We start from the raw sequence: 20399 nt of genomic DNA on the forward strand, positions 1-20399 counted from the left end.
GTTTACAACGACCACATCTGTGTATTGCTCCCAATGACAGTGCTTAATATGCTGATGCTAAGCATCATCATCATAATGTTTACTATATGCTTTGGTCCGGTTTCTTTCACGATACATGGGTGCTAATTTGTTTTGTGTTTTTTTTTTTAATTGCAATTCTAGGAGTATTGTGATTCGATTGTTTTGAGTATTGCGATTTTATTTTCTGTTTCCAAAGTACATAACATGGATTCTCTGCATTTTGTGCTTTTGGTCGGAAAACGGATATGATGCTACTGATAAACAGAACATATTAAGGTCAATCATTGGTTTAAAAAAAATATATAAAAATATTGATTCTAGGCAAAATAATTGATTTAAAAAATCGTAACAAAAAAATCACAACAAATTCTTTTTCCCCCACCCCTGATGTTTCCCATGTTCACCGTCTCAGTTTAGAGCGATAGCATCAAGTATTTGCTCCCAAACCAAAGTATTGGACAAATAGAAGTTTTGAGTGCATGATTGCGTGAGATGAAAAGGCAAAATAAAGATTCAGGTTATACTTCTCTGTAGGCCCATCACCACGAGTGAGCCCTTTCACATTGTCACAATGTTATTTAAATTTTTTATAACTTTAAAACAACGATTAAAGCTAACTTCTGAGTACCATGGCTAGATATCATGACATGCACCAAATGTTTGCCACATAATGAGTCTGACACAAATTTTGGGACTAAACAATGCGGTGTTACATCCGTGCATTCCAGTCTGGTGTTCAGGGAACTGTGCCTGCTCCAACAGGGGTCACATTCCTGCACCTGGAATCAAAGGTACTTTTAAAACTGTCCCTTGTCATTTGTGCCTGTTATTTCCACATTCTACTACGTCAGGAGCTATGGCAGCTAATTCGTGCTCCAAGGTTGTTATATCCCCCCCCCCTCCCCCCTCCCCTCCCCCAACCCTCTCTCTCTGGCAGTTTGGGCAGTATCCTCGGTGTGAGCTGGCTCTCATTACTCTCTGCTGAGTCTTTTGGCCTTAAGGCTGCAGTCTCTTGTCCTTAATTTCCCGGTCCCGGCCTCCCTGTCATACAGTGGGATCCAGCCTTATCTCCCTGGTCCACAAAGCTCCTGTGGATGTGTGCCGCTATCCACTCGCAGCATGTTGCTCCCAATCATCCCCTTCCTACATCGGTGAAGTCAGAACATTGGGCCAACTTGCCCACACAATTAGGACAGAAAGAAAGTATGTGGTGCAAAGCTGCTGGGAGAGGTTACGGCAAACGGCAGCTAATGGGGTTATCCTTCAATGGGTCCAGTTTATTGGATTGGGATTTTAAATAGAAATTGATTATAATTAAGACTTAAATATCTACATGTTAAGTACCTTCTCTGAAAACATCCGTTTGTATTGTTTGAAATGGACTCAATGTTTGGAATTTTGCTGAAGGAAAGGAAGTATGACACATTCAAAGCCCGACTAAAAGCAGCTGACTGTAATATATTTGTGATAATGACAAATGTTATGAAATACACAAGTACAAATACATGCCTTCATAGTGCTCGAGGTTGTATGGAAATAAATGGAGAGAAAATCCATTTCTTGCTGCATATGAAGACTGAACATTGTAACGCCGGTAAAAAGCTTGCAGCTAAGTCATATTTGTGATAAACACAGTGTCACAAATTTAATATGGACACATACAGTAAACGGACAAATACATTCTGTCACAAGTTAATCTGCATTTTGCTAGGTCATTTCCGATTTGGCATTCAGCCCCCTCGATCCAATTTAAAGAGAATGTCTAGTGTCAGAGAGAAGGGGAATTTATTCCGAGCCAATAAAAAACAGCCGCTTGGTGAAAATCACCATCGGCAAGTCATTAAAAGTGGGAGAGGAGCTGGGCGCGTGGAAATGGCTCATCGGCTCCCCGGGTGCTACTCACAACAAGAGACGTGGACACGTAGACCAAGGCCTTGATGAATTGAGCCATAAAGGTGATTGGCTCAAATGAAAGTCTGAGCCTCTGAGGCAACAACACATCCGTTTGATTTGAATACATCACCATGCCGAAAGGACGGCATGCTCAACCTGGAAGAAAATGATACATTGGGGCATAAACAAGAGATTTGCACAGTGGCTCAGCGTGAATTCCGACATCAAACCTGGCTGGCAAGTGAGACAAACCAAGCCAGTGGGATACAAAAGCCTTCATTACCGCGCTGCTACTGGTTGTCAGGTTACGAATGCACGGCCTCGAGTGCAATGTGTGATTTTGGAGCCGCGGCTGCCTGCTAATTACCAACCTAGGCAACATGCAACCATTAAAAACGCAACCCCGAGTGTCTGCTGAGCTAATTTGTCTAATTACATCTTTGTAACTTATGAAAAGACCTAACATTACCCTGAAGGCTTGCTTTCGGAGTGGGAGCTCTGTAGCTGGTAAATGCAAACTTTGCTGTCTTACTACAGCCATACAAGTGCCTCGATAGCTGCAAGGCCCTGGGGATTGTGAGGGGGAGGTGGCGGAACCCCTGTTGGGCATTGCTAGAAACTATTTCTCTATCCTAGAGATCCTTCTCCCATGGGACAGCCACCCACATCCTGCCGAAAAGCCTCTTGTTTATTATTATTATTAATGTGGCTTTTTTTCTTTGAGAATTCAGCAAAACCAATATTTGGTGCCAGTTATGAGAAGCATAGGCATCCAGTCAGCTTAATAGATTGTGACTGAGCCGTCACAGCGAGGAGGGCCTATGGCAGCTCTGCTAACAAGCATCTCTTATGGGAGGAGGGAAGCGCAGCTGGGCGGACCATTTGTGACATCCGTCAATTTACTGAAATTTGAAAGCCTTAAAACACAAAAACAAAAAGCTTCCAATTATAGTGATGGTGAAATGTGAATATGTTTGCAGGCTGAGTACAAAATACCATTCATTATATTCATCTAGATTGCCACTTGCACACCACGTACGCTGTCGAGCAAGTCAAATCATTGTGTTTGTTAGTTAATAACTTAGACAATTCGTCACATCACCTCAGCTTGAATGACAGGAACGAACTGGAGCATCTTAAATCAGAGATGATCAGAGATAAAGAGAATAATCACGACAGACTAAGTCAGAAAAGGACCAAACAGGATGATGCCATCTATTGCCTTCCTTCCTCTTCTCAACAACAAAAAACGGCTGGCTGACTGCGATAGCATCTCGGAGATTCAGCATGGCAGCTCCCAGGAGCCCGGCAACTTGGCTATTTATGGGCCAGATCTGCCGCCTACGTGGGGCCAGGCTCCTGTTTTGGCCTCTGGAGTGCCCCCTCCTCTCCCACATGACTGACCTTAGTGGGGCCCAGTGCCAGGGGACACGACCGTGTCAGGGTGGCATATGTCATGGTTTCAGTTATTAACCTTGGAAGAAAAGGTGATTTATTGTCCCTGTCAGGCAGAATCTCATATTTCCATATTTTGTCTTGTTATTTTTTTTTATTGGTCACCCTTTATGTCTCTCTGTGGGGTTTACAATATATTTAAATGGTGACAAGACTTTGCTTGAGGTAAATATTTCAATAATAAGATGGTTTCAAATCAGCCTTTTTTCCTTTTCTGAAAAAACAATTTCAACATACAAGGTTTTACCCAACAGCGACGATATATGTGTTTGTTTGCCTCTGGAAGGATTAAAATGGTTAGATAATATTCAAAAAGTGTTGACCTGGTTTGCTGTCATCTGAAAGGGAAACAGTTGTGATTATACTTGAATATCTGCCTCAAATATGCAATCAGGAGATAAAGCCATGCCAGTGTGGTTTGCGATGCGTCAGTCCTGACTCATTTGTGGAGAGAGTGGCGCGCTCGGGGCCAGCCAGAGATGTGTCAACTGAAACCTAGACACGACCTCAGAGATCTGATGGGGCCCGCTATCGCTGCTAGTTTTTACTCGCCTTGCCTCCACTCTTTCTCACTGCTTCTCTTACTCTCCTTTTTTCTAATCAGGTGAGATTTTATCATGCTCGCTCTGTCAGTAACCGCTATTGGTTGTGAAATTTCAGAAGGCAAAGCGTGTGGGAACCACAGTATCAGTTGTGCTCATCTCGCCCAGCACCTTTACAGACGCGCGGGCGGTTTCTGAAAAGGTGAGAAAAGCTTCACAAAGAGCACATCGGAGGCCGGTATAACACAAACTGACAGTGGAAATATTTCATACAATGTTCAGCCTCTTCTCACCGCTTCCTCCCTATTCTGTGCTTGTGTTCTTTGTTTAAAACCTCTGCCAGCCTGCACTGGCTCGTTGCGAGGTCGATTTACAACATCAAGAAATAATATTTGGGAAAGTGGCCTCCTTTTGCATGAATCTGCCGAGCAGATATCAAGATGTGAGATGCGATAGTCTGCTGGTTTAGAAATCCCTATCAATCAGACCATTCTTCGCCATGAATACAAACACCTGAGGGACAAAAAATGGAGCTGAATGATGGCCTCTCCCCGCAGACCCACATTATGTACACCACAGTGCATTCAGTGCAAGTATATTCTTCCACAAGCTAAACTGATGCTCTACATTCAATATCACCATCAAAGTTAATTCTTGGCTCTTACAATGAGCTGGCTTATTGAATTTCAGTGCTCCAATAAATACAGCAAGAGCTCCCAGCACTGATGCATGCTGACACAATATAATCCCCTGGGTGCTACGAAGATGCACTCCCTCAGTGAGCAGAAAGGTATTCCAGCTGAGAAGTAGGGTTGTGATCAGAAAACCTTTGAATCTGAGCATGAGCTGGTAAAGTGAGGGTGGGGAAAGGAATGAGTGAAACTTGTTCAGCTGCTCTCAGTTGCCACAGAGGTGCCACGTATCCTGACCAATGTTTGGTTTCCTCATTCACAGGATTTGCTTTTAAAAAGGTAAGGGATTGTCTGCGATTGGATAGGACTTAGACTTTCAAGTACTAATTTCTAATAGGTGCTCTGTTCTTGTCCTGCTGATCCCTAGAGGTTCTGCCGTCTCTTTTTTTTCCTCCTTCCAAATGCATTAGCATAGCGAGCAGTGCGGGGGCGTCGGTGGCTCCATCAGTAATGTCATGGGCACTTTAACATGATGAAGCACGCGGCGGCCCCGCTGGCATGAATAATTCACATTACCACGCGCCCAGAGAGAGACAGAGACAGAGAGAGAGAGAGAGGGGATTGACTTTACAACAATAAATTGTGGGAACAGATGTGTAATTTTTAAGGCGCACAGGCCTCTGTTTTGGGTGAGCGCGCAATTTTAATTCAATTTGATATTTCTCTTTTAAAGTGAGGCGAGACCTTGAGCTGGGCCGGGTAAAATGAATAAGGGGGGATCAGAAGAGGGAGCCATGGCTATGTGATGGGAGGTGGGAGGGAAGAGGGGTGCAGGTCCTCCTCGCCATCCATCACAGTGGCACTTCAATGATTGTCAAATAAGTAGCCCTGTCCAAACCCATCTTTTATCATTATGTATGAATGAATCTATCTGGGGACCACATCATCCAGCACATGGGAGGGCTCCATCTCATATACATGATGGGGAGGCGATATGGAAATGGGATACATGATAGCAGACTAGCTTGGATGGGGAGATGGATTCACATCACTAGGTGGGAGAACGGACCACTATTTGATCTGAGCACTCCGTCTGTCAGTCTTTGAAATAGACAATGTAAAAGCTACCGCTCCCATTACAATAGGCACAGTCTCCCTAAACTTAATGCAACAGTTTTTTTTGTGTCCTACCTGCAGAATAGCTCTTCGTGTGGCACTGACAAATCTCTCACTTTGTAAACCATGTTCCATTAAAAGTCTTGGAAACACTTAACATAACATTTTCCCTGCTTCCAATGCTTTGAGGTGCAGGCAGTTTAACACATGGTACCTTTAGGCCCTTGGCTCCAAAGCTGACGTGAGAACTTTAATGTAAATAATTCAGCAAAGGTGGGTGAGAACTCGTGGCACTGGATTAAGGAGGCTGTGCTCGCAAAAGCTGCTCTCAATCCATTTCCAAATTGTCACGGGGCCTTCTTAGAGGCAAAATAAACCCACCTTAATCTCTGCTAATCATACTTAAGCATGAATGTTTCATGTGGAAATGCCTGGTTACAATTTAGAGCCGCCCCCCTCCCCCCCCACCTTCATTCCTGGGGTAACCCTGTTACAATCCAGAAATCCTTTTGGCCACAACAAAGACAAAATGTGATGCAGAGACATCAGATGCGGTACCGTGCACAGAGCATGTAAGTAGGAGGAAGCAAAATCCCACATTACAGACACCATGTTTGTTGACTACATGAAACCCTGCAGATAATGAATTCAGGCTGCCAAATCTTCAAGATGTGCCAAAAGATAAAGCTGTTATAAACAAGAAAAAAACAAACTGCCATAACATCAGTGATTGGTTCTGATTAACATCAGCCTTCTTACTTGTGTCTCAGAAATTCAAATTACAAGCCTGATGTAGGCAATGCCAGGGACCGACCTAATATTATTATTATTCGAGACGGAGAATAACCCAACGACGGGATGATTACATTTGACTTGCAATGATTTCCCCCCCGCATGAGAAAACAACAGCTTGGAAAAACTAATAGACATATTCCCCAAAGTAGCTTTGTTTCTCCTGTCTCGCTTTAAATAAATCTCATCACCGCAGTGAAAAATGTTTTGATTTCTCCTGCATTTAGAAAGTGGAGATAAAAGTCCAACCCATCTGTCCCTCAACTTTGTGGGGTGCAGTGCAGCGGAGGAAGGGATTTATCACACACAGCACGGCAAAGTGCATCTGCATCCGCCACACTGCTCCCACTCGCATCATTATCCTCATCGCCTATCACGTCCCCAGCTGAGCCCCCTTTCGGAAACAGGGGCTGACACATTGGCGGCAGGTAAACACTTTTAAAAGGATCTGACGCCCCGTAATGGAAGAAAAAACACTTCCGTATTGTTGGGGACCCCTGGCGCTGTGCTGGGCTTATGGAGGAGTAAGCCATTGTCTGGTGTCACCTAATTGGATCAAGTTTGTGTGGAGAACAGATGTGTATGGCTGGCTGAGGTAAACACTGGACCGGAAGATGCCAGGGCTGAAATTGCTTTGAAAATCGTTTCGGCCTCCATAGAACAAGTTAGAATAGCAGAGAAAAATACAGTATAAAAGAACATTTGTGGTGCAGTCTGAAAGGTAATAAACACTTTCCCTTTGGTGTGGATTCAAAAATGTTCCCATTTTCTTTTGTTCATCCAAAGGCCCAGCCAGACATCTGTGTGAAAGGGAACGTGTGGCACACAGAGATTCAGAACCAGGCTGAGGCACTTGGCATGACAGTGCCTGTAGCACAAGGGACGATCCTTGGCAAAGGACAAATTAGACTTTGGAAAGCGAGTATTGCTGATCTAATTACGTGCTGGCAAAAGGTGTCATCAGGGTCTGACAGATTTCAGCCCTGAGTTGCTTGCAGTGAGCTGCTGCAAAAGTGAGAAACATCGGCATAAACAAAGAGAGATGAAGAGAGACACAGTGAGACAAGGAAGCACTATTTCCAACTCAAGCATCTGCCTCCCCTCCGACACAGCTCGATTTAACCTTGAAGAGTAATGAGATCTGACTTGCTTAAATGTTAGCATTCTTAAATCATCAGGAAGTGCCTCCAAGGAGCCGATAATCACTGTGCCAAATTGCTGCGCTCGCTAATTTCATTTCTCCCTAGCATTTGCTTGCAGTTAGTGTCGATTATTCAAGAACAGGCATTTAATGCTGCCAGGTCCCAGGGGTGTTACATTAAAATGTAATAACTTGCAACATAAATGAAAACAAAAACCATTACTTTCTCCCCCCCCCCACCCCCCCACAACTTTCTTCCCTCCTCCCTTTTCCTCCGCCACCTCTCTCCCTTCCTCCCTCCTCAATCGCTCTCCACACCCTCCCTCCATGGTGGGAGTTTGAATCTAATTCTCAGCCCATCTGGCAGGCGTAATGAAGGCGGGCCGGGCTTGTGGTGCCCTGCTGCCATGGCTCGGTGGAGCAGGAGGCTAGCTGGCAGATTGGGTCGGGATGAGTGGAGGGGAGTCGAGGAACCTGCTGAGTGAGTAAGCCAGCCCAGTTAATCTCCCATGTGCCCCGGTGTGATCGGGGCCAAGGCCAACCACACGCTGAAGGCACAGTGGATGGGGTCTGGAGCGTGGATGGTTCGTGGGCAGGACACTGGTGGGTAAGTCTGGCATTTATTAACATTTCCTGGCACTTAGCTGGCTCTTCTATGACAACCCACTTCCAATGAGTGAAACGGTAAAAGAACCTTCATTCTGAAGACTGAAAACCAACCGTCAGTAATTGGGTCACAGCTAAGCCAGGGAATCTACCACTGGGCTTGTAGTCGGTTAAGGGAACGTTTTGTACTGTAAACCGACTCAGCGGTCATAAGGGACATTAAGGAGTGAACTGCATGTGGAAGTGACACTCATTAACACTTTGATCCACTAGTTCTGTACAATCTCTGCAATGTTACAGATGTAAGGTGTGTGTAAATTATATCTTCACAAATAGAGTACAGGTAAAACTTTGTAAGACATACAGTATGTCAGGAAACTATTCATGAATAATACATAATGGATATTAATGTCGATATTTTTAAGCATGTAAAATTACAAAAATCACGGGAAAACGCATCATGGATTCTTTACAATAAAGGGCACAGTGAAACTCATATATACGGCTCCGTCGATCGTCGACAGCTAACTGGTTTGGTTGCTCTGGCTTATTAACTGCAACAGGTTTTATTTGGAAAAGTATCATGCACTTCTGTTTTATTGTCTCCATCTATTATTTAATTTACACCTTCACTCTGTCCAAATATGCACACACGTCACCTGGAACGCTCCGTAGGGTTTGTCATGTAGTGGACCCGTGAGACCCAAATTAGACTATATTTAGACACTATTACATCATTAATTTTTACATGTATTAATAATTCACAACTTTATGTTCAGAGACTTATCCTGTTTTTCTGTGCAGAAATGATGGCAAGTAATACTACAACAAAAGTTAAAGTACTATTACTTTGATAAACTTTTACTTAAGTACAATAAAAGTACATGTTCATTGACTGTGTAGTTAAGGCCATGTTATGTCTAGTTTGGTCTAATTTGATACAAAGTATGTGTTATAACGTCATATTAATGTGCTGTAGCCTGATTTACATATGGCCAAACGTGGCGAATAACAACTGTGAGGCAGGGCTACACAACACAATCCAAGGTATACTGGATTAACACAAACATGTGGATCTTTATGTTGCTTTTTCCTTAATGTGTTTGAAATACAAAGCATGTTTCTTCATTTTAGTTTTGCTTTCACTTTAAAGTAAAATGAATTTGCAGTGCCATAAGAAACTGTTGTAAAGGATGTGTTGTGATGCATTTCCACTTTAGCTCCCAGGACTGCTGAAACCTCTCGCTGCGAGCCAGGAACAGCTCCTGGGAGGGTTTCCCCGCTAGACTGAAAACCCCATGCAATGATGATTAAGCTCCTTTATCTAAACAAAAACTCCTCTGCAATCACTGTGATCTTCCTGCCGTGTGAGAGGGCACGTAGGGCGGAAGTGGCAAGGCAGCCAAAACCCTGGTATGAGACCTGCTGTTAAGACCGGCCTGTGTGTGTGCGTTTGTGTACAGGTGTTTACCAATGTGCTTTTATCAAGCTGCTCTGACTTTACAAAGCTATTTTTGTTTTGCAATCTAGTCAGCACCTTAATGCTGCACATTACAGGAAACCCGTACCCGCTCGGGGCCACCAAGGCTACAGGCAACACAGAGGCACGGCAGCCCAAACTGAAGGCTCTCAGAGTCGGCGAGGCATGAGAAAGAACACAAATCAGATGGGCGGACAGAAAAAACCCTCATCTACAGCTTCATGGCAGGAAGCTATAGACTGACAAAAACAGCAGGTTTCCCTAAGCCATGCTCTGGCCTCTGGAGAAACCACAACACTGCCATTAACAGTTACTCTCCTCATAAACACACCAGCATCAGCTGGAGGTATAATTGCCCCTGCTTCTCCTGTAATCTTATACCTTACCTGCTGTTACTGTCAGACACCTTCTCCACTGAGAGAGACCGAGAGACAAGCAAGAGACAGACATGAGGGGAGAAGGAGGGGCTGCAGTGCGTGTGTGTGTAGGTGTGTAGTGAAGTTGGAGGAAGGGTAGGTGTTGCTTGTGTACTGTCAGATACAAGGTAAGGAAAGTAAAAAGAGGGGTGTAGAGAGAAAGGAAAAGGAGAAAACACATGCCAGAAAATCAAATGAGTGTATGTTGCTGACTGAAATCCCAGGAGCAAGGCTCAGGGGCTCCGATGGAGGGGAATCGTGTTCTCTTCGTTGAGTGATTAGAAGACGAGTGGCAGAACATGACCTACTTAGTATAACTTCTGTAGACATTTTGGAAAAAGGTACTTGTGCGGGTAGAGTTAAGAGAGGTGGGTGGGAGCTTTAACCCTAATAGATTCATAGAAACATTAAAGATAGCAGGAATAATTGCCAGGGGGTGTTATGTGAATATGGATTAAAGTATCTTGATCTCATGACCTCTCAAACTCAAACAAGGGCTTGCAGTGCCTCTCTGCTCTGGCTTTGCCAGCCAAAAAGCACAGATAGATGCACTTGATCCTACAGATATGCAAGGTTAAAATGCAAAAACAAAACATGAATTAAACATTGGAAAAAGGCAACAAGAGGGGGTTTAAGTACCTTTACAATTAGACCGGAAAATGTGTATGAATGTTGATAAAGCCGAGAAGAGAGAAGAAGGATTAGAAATCTGCTTTCTCAAAATCTGTGACTGAAAATGGCAAAGCGTTGGTTTCATATCTCTGCCCTATTACAATCCAATACTTGAAATCCACCGAGGCCATGAAAAAGGAACACTTTAGCTTTGCTGTAGAAATGGGCCTGCCTCTGGCTCTTCTTAATTTCAGGCTTTGTTTGCGCAGCGTCGGGGAGCTCTTGTGTGTTTGCGGGAGACCCGCAGGCCTTTTGTCTCATCAGTAGACGTGGTTTCTACTTGCCGCCTGAAGCGTTTTGTTGGCGTAAGCCTTTTGTTCTACTTCTCCATTTGAGATTTGGTCACGGGTCGCAGATTACAGGTAACAAAGCCATCACAGGTACTCGGCTGCTTGTTTGCCCTACAACAACTGTTGACGCTCAGGAGAGAGCCAGGCACTGAATCTCCATATCAGTCAGAGTAAGATGGGTGTGTTACCAAGAACAAAGAGAGAAGAACAACCAAGACAAGTCTCGCGAACTAAAATGGCTTCCACCGGAATCCTTGGGGTACATTGACAATGCTGCAATGCCTGCTCCTTTAAATGACACAGACTAATATTACACTTGTGGCGCTGAATTAATAAGCTGCACACTGATAAATCTCTATGATTTATTAGGTTCCCTCCAGTGTATAATCAAGTTGAATGAAAGAGGGAGTGAAAGTCAGAAAGATGGAGATTGGAGGAGACGGGGACATAGCTGGGTCTGAATTGAGACACAATGGACGAGGCCCTTCCTCTGCAAAGCTGAATGGACAGGCTTTGAATGAGGAGTGTGAAACAGTCAGCCACCATAATCAGCGGGTGTTGCGTTTAACAGAAGGAAGCCGGTTAAAATACCAAAAAGTTCAATGTGCAGCTCGCCGTGAAATATGACATATGGAACTGCCAAAACAGAACTAGCAGACGTTCTTTCCCTCCCAAATCGGTCTACTTTTTTCTTTTTCTTTTGTGGAAGCATGAATTCCCCCATAAGGGCGGTTTATGAGAATATCACACCTCTATGGAAGTCTCATCCCACAATCCACAGGAGGCTTTTTCTCCCTTCTGCCTTGCTTCTGGTGGGCTGCCATCATACTCAGTTCCCAGATAGATGTTTGTAATTGGAGCTCTAATTTATGATCGGGCCTTGGTGCAGGATAATGATATGGAGCATTGTAATTTGCTGATGCAAATTGTACGTTATAATGGGGAGCCATAAAAGCCCCGGCAACATCTCGGAGACTTGCCAAACACCCTGAGCGTTCATTACAGCCCTCATTAAAACATCCACGTCGGCATTGGGAGCTCTTACAAATGGAAGGAGCATGTAATTGCTGCTTGATTGTGGTATATGTAACATATGATAAAGTGGAATTACCACTTTATTTGTCTACAGTGTCCGTGAAACTTAATGGGGAGAAAGCCTGCAGTAAACAAAGCCTCAGAGCATTGTTTGATTGTTACATTATAGGGCTATTTGTTTAAAGTGGGGCAAATGTGAGCTAGGGGACAGTGCATCCAGGACAAACTAAGAGTGATGATAATCAAGGCTGGGCTTAGGGGGATAAAGCTATAATTTTACCCATGAGAGCCGGTGTTTCATTTGGACTAACTCCAACATGGGTGTTAGCGTTGAGCTTTGTCTGGGAATACATTAACTGGATTTGATATGAGAAAAGATCAGCCTTGTTCTTTTTCATTACCAGGCACCACAGCATCATCATACTTCTGCTTTAAGGGTGGTGGAACTAGACGGAAAAAGGTTTGAATGAACCACTGAAGTCACCATTTCCAGTCGTTGATCTCAATTCAGTCCTAACGAACGGGGTAGGGGGAATGCGGTGGAGCTGAACGTCCCGGCGTTAAGCAGCCCTGAGAGCAAAGCCAAGTGGCAAAAGTAATTAAGAGTTCATTTGGAGCAACTGAACTATGCCTGGGCTGGTTTTTCTGAGGTAACACTAATTCAAAGTGTCGCCTTTTTATTCAAATGACCTCTCCCAGAGCCCCCTTTGTCTTGGTGCCGTACTAGTGCATCTCCATTAGAACAAAACCTGAGTTGCGTTGCTGAAAACGAAGTTTCCCTCCTCTACTCTGAATGCTAGCAGGCCTCTATCACCAGAGCTGTGTGTGCTCAGCCACTGGAAAGGGATTTTCAACCGTGCCATTCAGCCGAGGCCCCAGAAGCCTGCAGCCTTTATCTGCAGAACCCTTGATTGATGTGTTGTGGGCCCTGCTGTGGTTAACAGCAATTTTTATCTGTTGCTAGCGGCAACAGCCCGGGTCCCTGGTGCGCGGTGAGCAACAGGGCCCAGGATCTGAAGCCGGACCGCACACAGGGATAAACAAATAGGTTTTTCAAGGCAGACAGCCCTCATAGAGAGGCCCCTGACAGGCAGCGCCCCACCCTAAGGCCAGTACAAGGTCAGGGCCCCGGCCCACTCCTGCTGGGCTCTTGGTTTCCTTCACTAATTTTCACCATGTGCAGAGCCGGTGGTATGGAGACACCTGCACACCTCACTGAAAAGTAAGCAGAGCGAAAAAGGCAGACAGAGTGATGTACAGAGAGGCAGTTAGGAGACTTCGTATACTGTGGGGGGAGGGGGGGGGGGGGGGGGGGGGGGGGGGGGGGGGGGGGGAAGGGAAAGCAGCCGTGGCTTTCTCTTAAAGCTCTGTGTGCTATAGAAGTACAATATATAATTTACACTCAATTGCTGTTTTAGCATTTAATCCAGTGAATCTGTGTCATTTTGTTTAATAAAGCGTGAAGCTTTTAATGGCTTCTATTATAATTAAGTGACATAATCCTTGTATTCGATAAAGATCTTGTAAAAAGCCTCGTCACTCAGACAGGAAAGTGTGTTTGCCACAATGCGGAGGTCGGGAATGCCAAATCAATTAAAACAGGGCTGTTTAACAACGCACAAATGACTCGGAGACTGCTCTGTTTACAGTGTAGACTCATTTGGCGTTAAATATGATTATGACCTGAGCAGGGGAAATAAAGAACGGGTGTGTTTGAGAGCTCCCAGCACTCTCGCTCAGCCCAAACACCCGGGCTAAGGTTTTACTCCCTGACATCGCAGAGATAAACCCTCCCAAAACAGACAAGTCAGATTATACTGTCGCAGACAAAGCTTTATGCTTTTATCGTGCATGAAAACATGAGCCGTAGCTTGGCCTTGGGTGGTTTTAAAAAATGCAGTTGGGAGACCAAAGCTCAATCACTTCATCTGAAAAGAAAGGGAGTTGTGCTGTCTTTTTCGCTTAGCCAAAACGGCTCCTCCTCTATACAGTGTATCCAGCCCAGGGGCAGCAACCGGATGGGCAGATAGATGCAGTGAGATTCTTTGGCATTTTCCCCGTCTCTTGCAGCTCGTATCTCACAGGCACGGGGGGGGGGGGTTCTTTATCAAGGAGCCCCAGAGAGAGGATGATAAATCGCCAGAGCCCAGGCCAATCTCCAGTGGAACAACACGCAGGTAGCAGCGCAGGAAACAAGGCACAGATATTGTCTGCCCAACATAGTCGCTGCTATAATGAAGCCTGCACAAAGCAGACAGGAGAGAGTCGGCCTGATAAACAATTCCATATCCAGTCTTCCGCTGAGAGCGAGATAGCAAGTCTCAGTCCTGCTGCTACATGGCTGCTCGACTCAACGGTCCAGAGATTAGCCCACACCCCTGAATGGGGGATGAAGGGTCGGGGTGGGGGGACTGTTTTAAAATCTAGCAATGCCTTCACCTGAAGTAACTTAGGGTAGTTTGGCGTACGGATATATAACACTTTCAGGAATATTTTCTTTGTCGTGCTGTCTGCCCTGCAGCAGTCTATGTATCGATGACGTTTATTCACGGGATAGCCCCTATGCCGGTCTCTGTCCTCAGCTGAACTTGATGTTCTTTGGCCCTGCTTGGTGAAGGCCGTCTCAAAGCTCTTAGATTTCCACCTCGAGGAGCGAGCATCGAGGATAATTCATCGAGGACCTATAGGCAAGGATACACAAGAGCAGCCTTCCCGGAAGCTGTGCAGCTGAAGGAGTTGCTAACTCCGCCCAAACAGCTGATGTATTTGAGTGACCCAGTAAAACACATTTCCTCGGTTCTTCTTTCTCCAAGGGAGGCAACTGGAGGAGTTGAGGAGGCAATTTAAGCGACATGAGACGCACCTCCAGTGTTGGTAATCTAAACTCCGGTCAATTCAGGAACCATCTTCCGAGCTAGGGCCATTTTAATTCCAAAGCTCGCCTCCATACGTGCACACGTTCCTTCCCAAGGCTATTTTCCAGACTGCGTCCGGCCAAAGACGATTGTGAATGGTTTAAAGAAATACCAATTCACTAGAGCAAGTTTTTCTCTTTTCTAGGAATGCTGTGTGGACTACGCAGACCTCCTACTGCAGCACTGTGGAGGAAGGTCCGGCAATGCAAGACCAAGGCAAGTTCCGTTAATTGTGATGGCAACAAAGTTAAGTCAAATCAGATATCAACAACTCACTGCTAAACACCTCCAATATGTTTCTGTTTATTATATATTTATTGTGGAATTGAACTTACACCAGTCTAAAGGGTGACACCTCAGCAAGAATAAAAAGTCAATGGCCACTATTTCTAGCACACAGAAATCAAATATGTATTTTTCCATTGAAATTAATAGTAATGAGCAGCTTCATTTAAACACACGTTTGCATCAACCAGCAGAAACCTTGAATTTCAACTTTTCAACTGTTAGTAAGTGATGAAATATGGTTTGCTCTTTTTGTTTAGTCAGTTCTTTCTTTTAACAAAGAAAGAAATGCGAAAAGAGACTGAACAAAATGATGAGGAAACATGTTGTGTTTCTTCAGAATGTGTGCAGAGATGATGTATGATGTAATGTGCAAAAACACAATTTGGATGAATGAAACCAGCAGACAATGCATTCTGTATGCAACTGCCAAACCATTTTAAGACAGTACAAAAGGTATTTTCTCTTTTCAAAAACACTCTGGTGACTCCAATTTCCTGTTTTCATGAATCTAGCGCTAAAGCCCAGACACTTCCTTTACTGTACGTTCTTGTGTCTGGCAGGCAACATAAGAAAGGAGACATATGGATATATATATTTTTTGCTTACTGACTGTGACAGATAACCAGCCCCCATTCACCGTCTTGATTTTTGGAGTGTTTGTGGGGGGCAGAGCAGTAGATGGCGATCAGGGCCAGGGGAAACCAGACGATAGCCCAGTCCATGCTATTGGTGGCCAGTGGCGCTGCCTACGCCTGTGCGCCCGCCTCATTGACCCTCCCACACCCTCTCCCCACCTCACTGACAGGCCTCCACCCACATACATAGCCTCTCTCTTCCTCCAGCCATAAAGCTCTATACAGCTACCGGCCTTCTCCTCCTCCTCCTCCACCCCCCCCTTACACACTCATCCTCTGCCTGGCAGATCCCTAAAGGGCCCCCGACCCAAAACCCCCCCCCTTTGAAACCATCATACTGTAAAGCCTGAAGCTCATGCAGATAAGGAGACCCGAGAAATCAAGCGAGCCCGGCAGAAGAGCAGACTGAGTCAGAGCTCAGCACCCAGGAGGTGCCCAGAGGCTACAAACACTGCAGATAGCACCGTCGGATAGCCACAGAGCCCGACAACGTCTAACTTCCTGCCCTCGTTACTAGACTTTTCTTTGCTTGTATAATTCTAACGACCCCACAACACCAAGCCCCCTCCAGTCCGCTCCTCCCTTCCTCCCATACAGATAAAGAGAAGGCCTCGTCCCCTGCCGACTCAAACTGACAGCTCCAGCCAAAGGGCTCCACAAGCTTTTTTGGAAGGTCTTCTTTGTTTTCATCCATCTGTGAGTATGCGACCGCTGGGGAATAGGAATGTGACATGTTCTATTAAAACTAAACTATACAAAAATTGCACAGAGATCAAGGTCTTTTCAAGTTAAGCTCTGTTCAGCGCTTTAACTGCAGTCCTTTGAGGCAGATTAACGATGACAAACCATTTATAGTTGTCGGGATGATTGCTTCCAAGCTGCAATAAGAACTGCCATATGCCACTCATCAGCTAAAAGTAGCGCACTTTAAAGAAAGGCCTCTTATTAGTTCCCCTTTAAGCAAAGGACATAAAGGACGACTGCTGTCTCTATTACCCAGAGACTAGACACATCGTTGAAACAATGGGAGGGGAAGAGCACAAATGTACGGTTCGAAAAAGCACTGGGGCAAGGCAACAGATGCTCTTAGGGGATAAAAATAGTCTTCCTCTGAAAATTTGTAAGTGAGTGTATGTTTGAAAGGATTGGGTTGACGTTTTCCAAGGCATCACTAAATATTCCTCTCGGTTAGATTACCTTCAACAACATGACAGAAACCATCTCACTGACTCTTATTAATCAGTCAGTTGATTCCAACAAATCATAAGACATTTTAAAACTGCTGTGGATCCTCCTGAAGGCGTAAATATACATGCATTTCTGTGGTGGTGTAGTGAAATTGTATTTATTGCATAGATCCAGGGGGCCTTAAAAAGGCTTTTAGACATATTGTCATATACTGTATGTGAGGAAAAGCATCCTCCATTGACAGTCACTGGAGGAAGACATAAAACTCTGTAAGCCAAATTGCAGCGCCGGCGAGCAGCGCTGATCGATGCCAATAAAACGAGGCTCTTTTCGCCAAGGTAGCGCAGGACACCTTCCCTCAATTTAATCAGTCAGTCAGCCAGAATTAATGTCCCTAATATCATGATTTCTCCATTACTCTATTTAACATAATTAAAATGTCGAGCGCCGGGACCATAAAGCGGGTCGTTGGAGATTGTAATTCTGCCGTAAAGCTATGAAGCATGAAAATGCCACTTACCGAGTAGCCACGGCCTGACAGCGAGTGAGTGGAACTCTGTAGGGAGAGAGAGGAGAACAGGGATGACCTTTAAGGAGCGTTTCACTCGCTGACACAGACATGACGAAGCAGCGCCGCTTTAATACCAATATTCACGTTAACCTTTTACCCGCCCCGCCATGTACCCCCACGCCCGCACACATCACTCCCATCCATTCTGGCCTCCACTGTGGGGGTAGCTGAGCAGCACCCGCTCTAAAAACAATCACTCACATCCAGCTGAGAGACGTAATACGAGTTTTCATAGAAGGACACTGTGGAAATCCTTAATCATGTGGTAAAACTATAATTAAAAAGGTGCACAATAATCATTCTATGGCTGTGTAGACACCTTTTAAGCACAGTATGAAGTGTGCATGCTTTACAGAAAACATGATTGAGTCTCTGGGATACATTATGTGGCAACGCTTTGGTTAATGTCCGGTTTTAATCTTGGCCGGTGGACCAAATTATTAACGCCTCAAATGGTTTTATAATACAGGCGATGCGTTGCAGTGCAGTTCAAGATTAACTGTCACCATTTATTTGTTTGAATTCACTAGCTTCTGTACCTTCCAGAGTGGCATCTGTCAGATAGACACATGGGAGTAAATCTATCACTTGCACCAGAAGATAAAAGGATAAAACTAGAGTGAGTAACAGCTCAGGTGCCCTGCTAGCCGAAGTAGTTGGCTTCTCTCCTTATACCATCTTTAAATTTCCTAGGTATTTTTTTTTGTGCTCCAAACAAACAATATTGAATAAGAGAAGCATCAACGGCCAAGCTAACATTTTAAAAATGCTTTGTATCCTTTACGGGCAAAAAGACAACATGTCCTGTTCATCATTAGACATTTAGCAAGCCAAAATCAATATCTACACTGTCCTTCATTGGATGGCGTTTTTTTTTATTTTGTCTTTACCTTGTGAGATATTATTTTTAAACAAAAATGGTGTCTGCAACATTATGCAACCCAACCAATCATTGTTCATTATGTTATAAAAAGCCCTTTTACTCAGTGTAAGTATATCTTCCATCATCAAGGGAGGTGTTTTGGGCCCCTCAAACTCCTCCTGTGTTTTCTAATGCAGTCCTCTAAATGCTGAACAAGAGCAGGATGGTGACAGAAAAAGCTAGCTTTTGTTCTGTTCTCCGACTCTGTCTGTCAGAGCCCAGCAAGAATACCAATCTCCAAATCCCTCCCTCCACTTCCACTTCTCACTTCTTTTATTCCTCTGTCTAGATTGGCAATTTCTCCCCCCCTGGTCTCTGGAGGGGACTTTTCTGCTAGACCAATTTCATCCATAGGTCCACCTTCAATCCAAGCGACCTCCCCCACACCTTCACCACCACTGCCTCCCTTGTTTTGCACCCTCCCAATACCCCTCATCCACTCTCCCACACCTGCTCTAGGCCTCAGCTCTCATCAACGCCTGTGTGCCCCTCTGATTCGCAGGACAGCTCCTGCGGTGACGATTAGGGAGGAGTCCTGCCGTGAACCGGAAAGCAGGCTCTGCGGGAATCAAAAGGCTATTCCCGCTCTGCTCAACCTCTCTGATCCCTTCACTACCGCGACTAGAGAGGAGGCCAGGAGAAAGGGGAGGAAGAACTGCTCAGAAGGCAAAATCTGTCCCTAAAAAAAGGGCCAAAAGTGTGTTGCAGTGAGAATGTGGTCTGTTGTCCGTGTGTGTGCATGTTGTCAGTGCACATAGATGTGTGTGTGTGTGTGTGTGTGTTTATATGCATGTGTTTGTGTGTGAGTGCATATGTGCATAGGTGACGGGAGGCCAAAGCCATTTGGAATTAGCCTTACTATGTAGAGTTCATTCAACTTGGAGCATTCTGAGCAGAAAGAGAGGCTTATTTAAATGATAATGAGGGACAATCCATTGGATTTAGTGCCGGTGAAGGGAGGAAGAGAGAGGAGGGAAAGGGGGGATCCATTAAAACGCCAGCGGTTCATAAGCCATAGGGTCGGCATCCAGCTAAACACTCTCTCTTAAAAGCCATTATACATGGCTCTCAATGGATTTCTGCAGCGCTTAAGACTTCAAAAGGATTTAAGAACCCGCCCAGAGAGGGAGTGTGGGGGAGGGAGGAGGATGAGTGTGAGTGTGTGTGTGTGTGTGTGGGGGGGGTTGTGGTGGCGAGATGGATGGGGCGGATGCTGGCGGCATTTAAGGGTTAACTAAACAGCCCCAGAGAAGAGAAATGTTGCTAAATCCGCCCCCTAATCCTCTCCCCATTTCCATGCCCCCTCCTCCACTCGCCTTACAAAAAAATAAAGGAAAGAAAAAAGAAAAACATGGCGACAAGGGGAGGGTCCAGTTCATCTTCTCCCAACCCAGACTATTGGTTTTTGTCATTGCAGGGAGGCCAAGAGGCGGACCAATCAGAGCTCGATGGAGCATGAGGTGGCAAGGGATGCGAACATGTATGGCAGATTAGGTAGCTGGGTGGGTTTGGGTGCATGTGGGTGGGTGTGGGTGGATACACGAGGGTGTTAGAGACCTTGACAGCACCACAACTGCCGCCCTCTCCTCCGCAGGACACAGATGCAGTGGTACCCACTCCCTCTGCCACCCCATATTTCCATAATCCCTGTGTGGCTTAGTGCCGGGCCCGGCTGCACCGCAGGCACAATTACCTAGTCAAAATAAACAGATAAAGACCCAACCATGGCAATGAACAAACAACATCCCCTGCAGTTTTTTTTACTCCCTGCTCCCAAATTGATGCATGA

General features: G+C 45.1%; 1 protein-coding gene across 13 annotated transcripts in view; it reads right to left on the reverse strand.

The window, feature by feature from the left end:
* Positions 1-20399, reverse strand: part of fbrsl1 (fibrosin-like 1) — a 294241-nt gene that overhangs the window by 134262 nt on the left and 139580 nt on the right. For 9 of the 13 annotated variants that reach the window (XM_034870770.1, XM_034870778.1, XM_034870772.1 and 6 more), the window contains one exon: positions 17638-17673. The exons of the other annotated variants lie outside the window; for them this stretch is intronic. In XM_034870770.1, the coding sequence (XP_034726661.1) occupies positions 17638-17673 (36 nt within the window). The remainder of the gene's footprint in view (positions 1-17637; positions 17674-20399) is intronic. 13 annotated transcript variants of the gene reach the window in all.

Source organism: Etheostoma cragini, chromosome 5 (assembly GCF_013103735.1).
Source record: "Etheostoma cragini isolate CJK2018 chromosome 5, CSU_Ecrag_1.0, whole genome shotgun sequence".
In the NCBI taxonomy this organism is placed as follows: Eukaryota; Metazoa; Chordata; class Actinopteri; order Perciformes; family Percidae; genus Etheostoma; species Etheostoma cragini.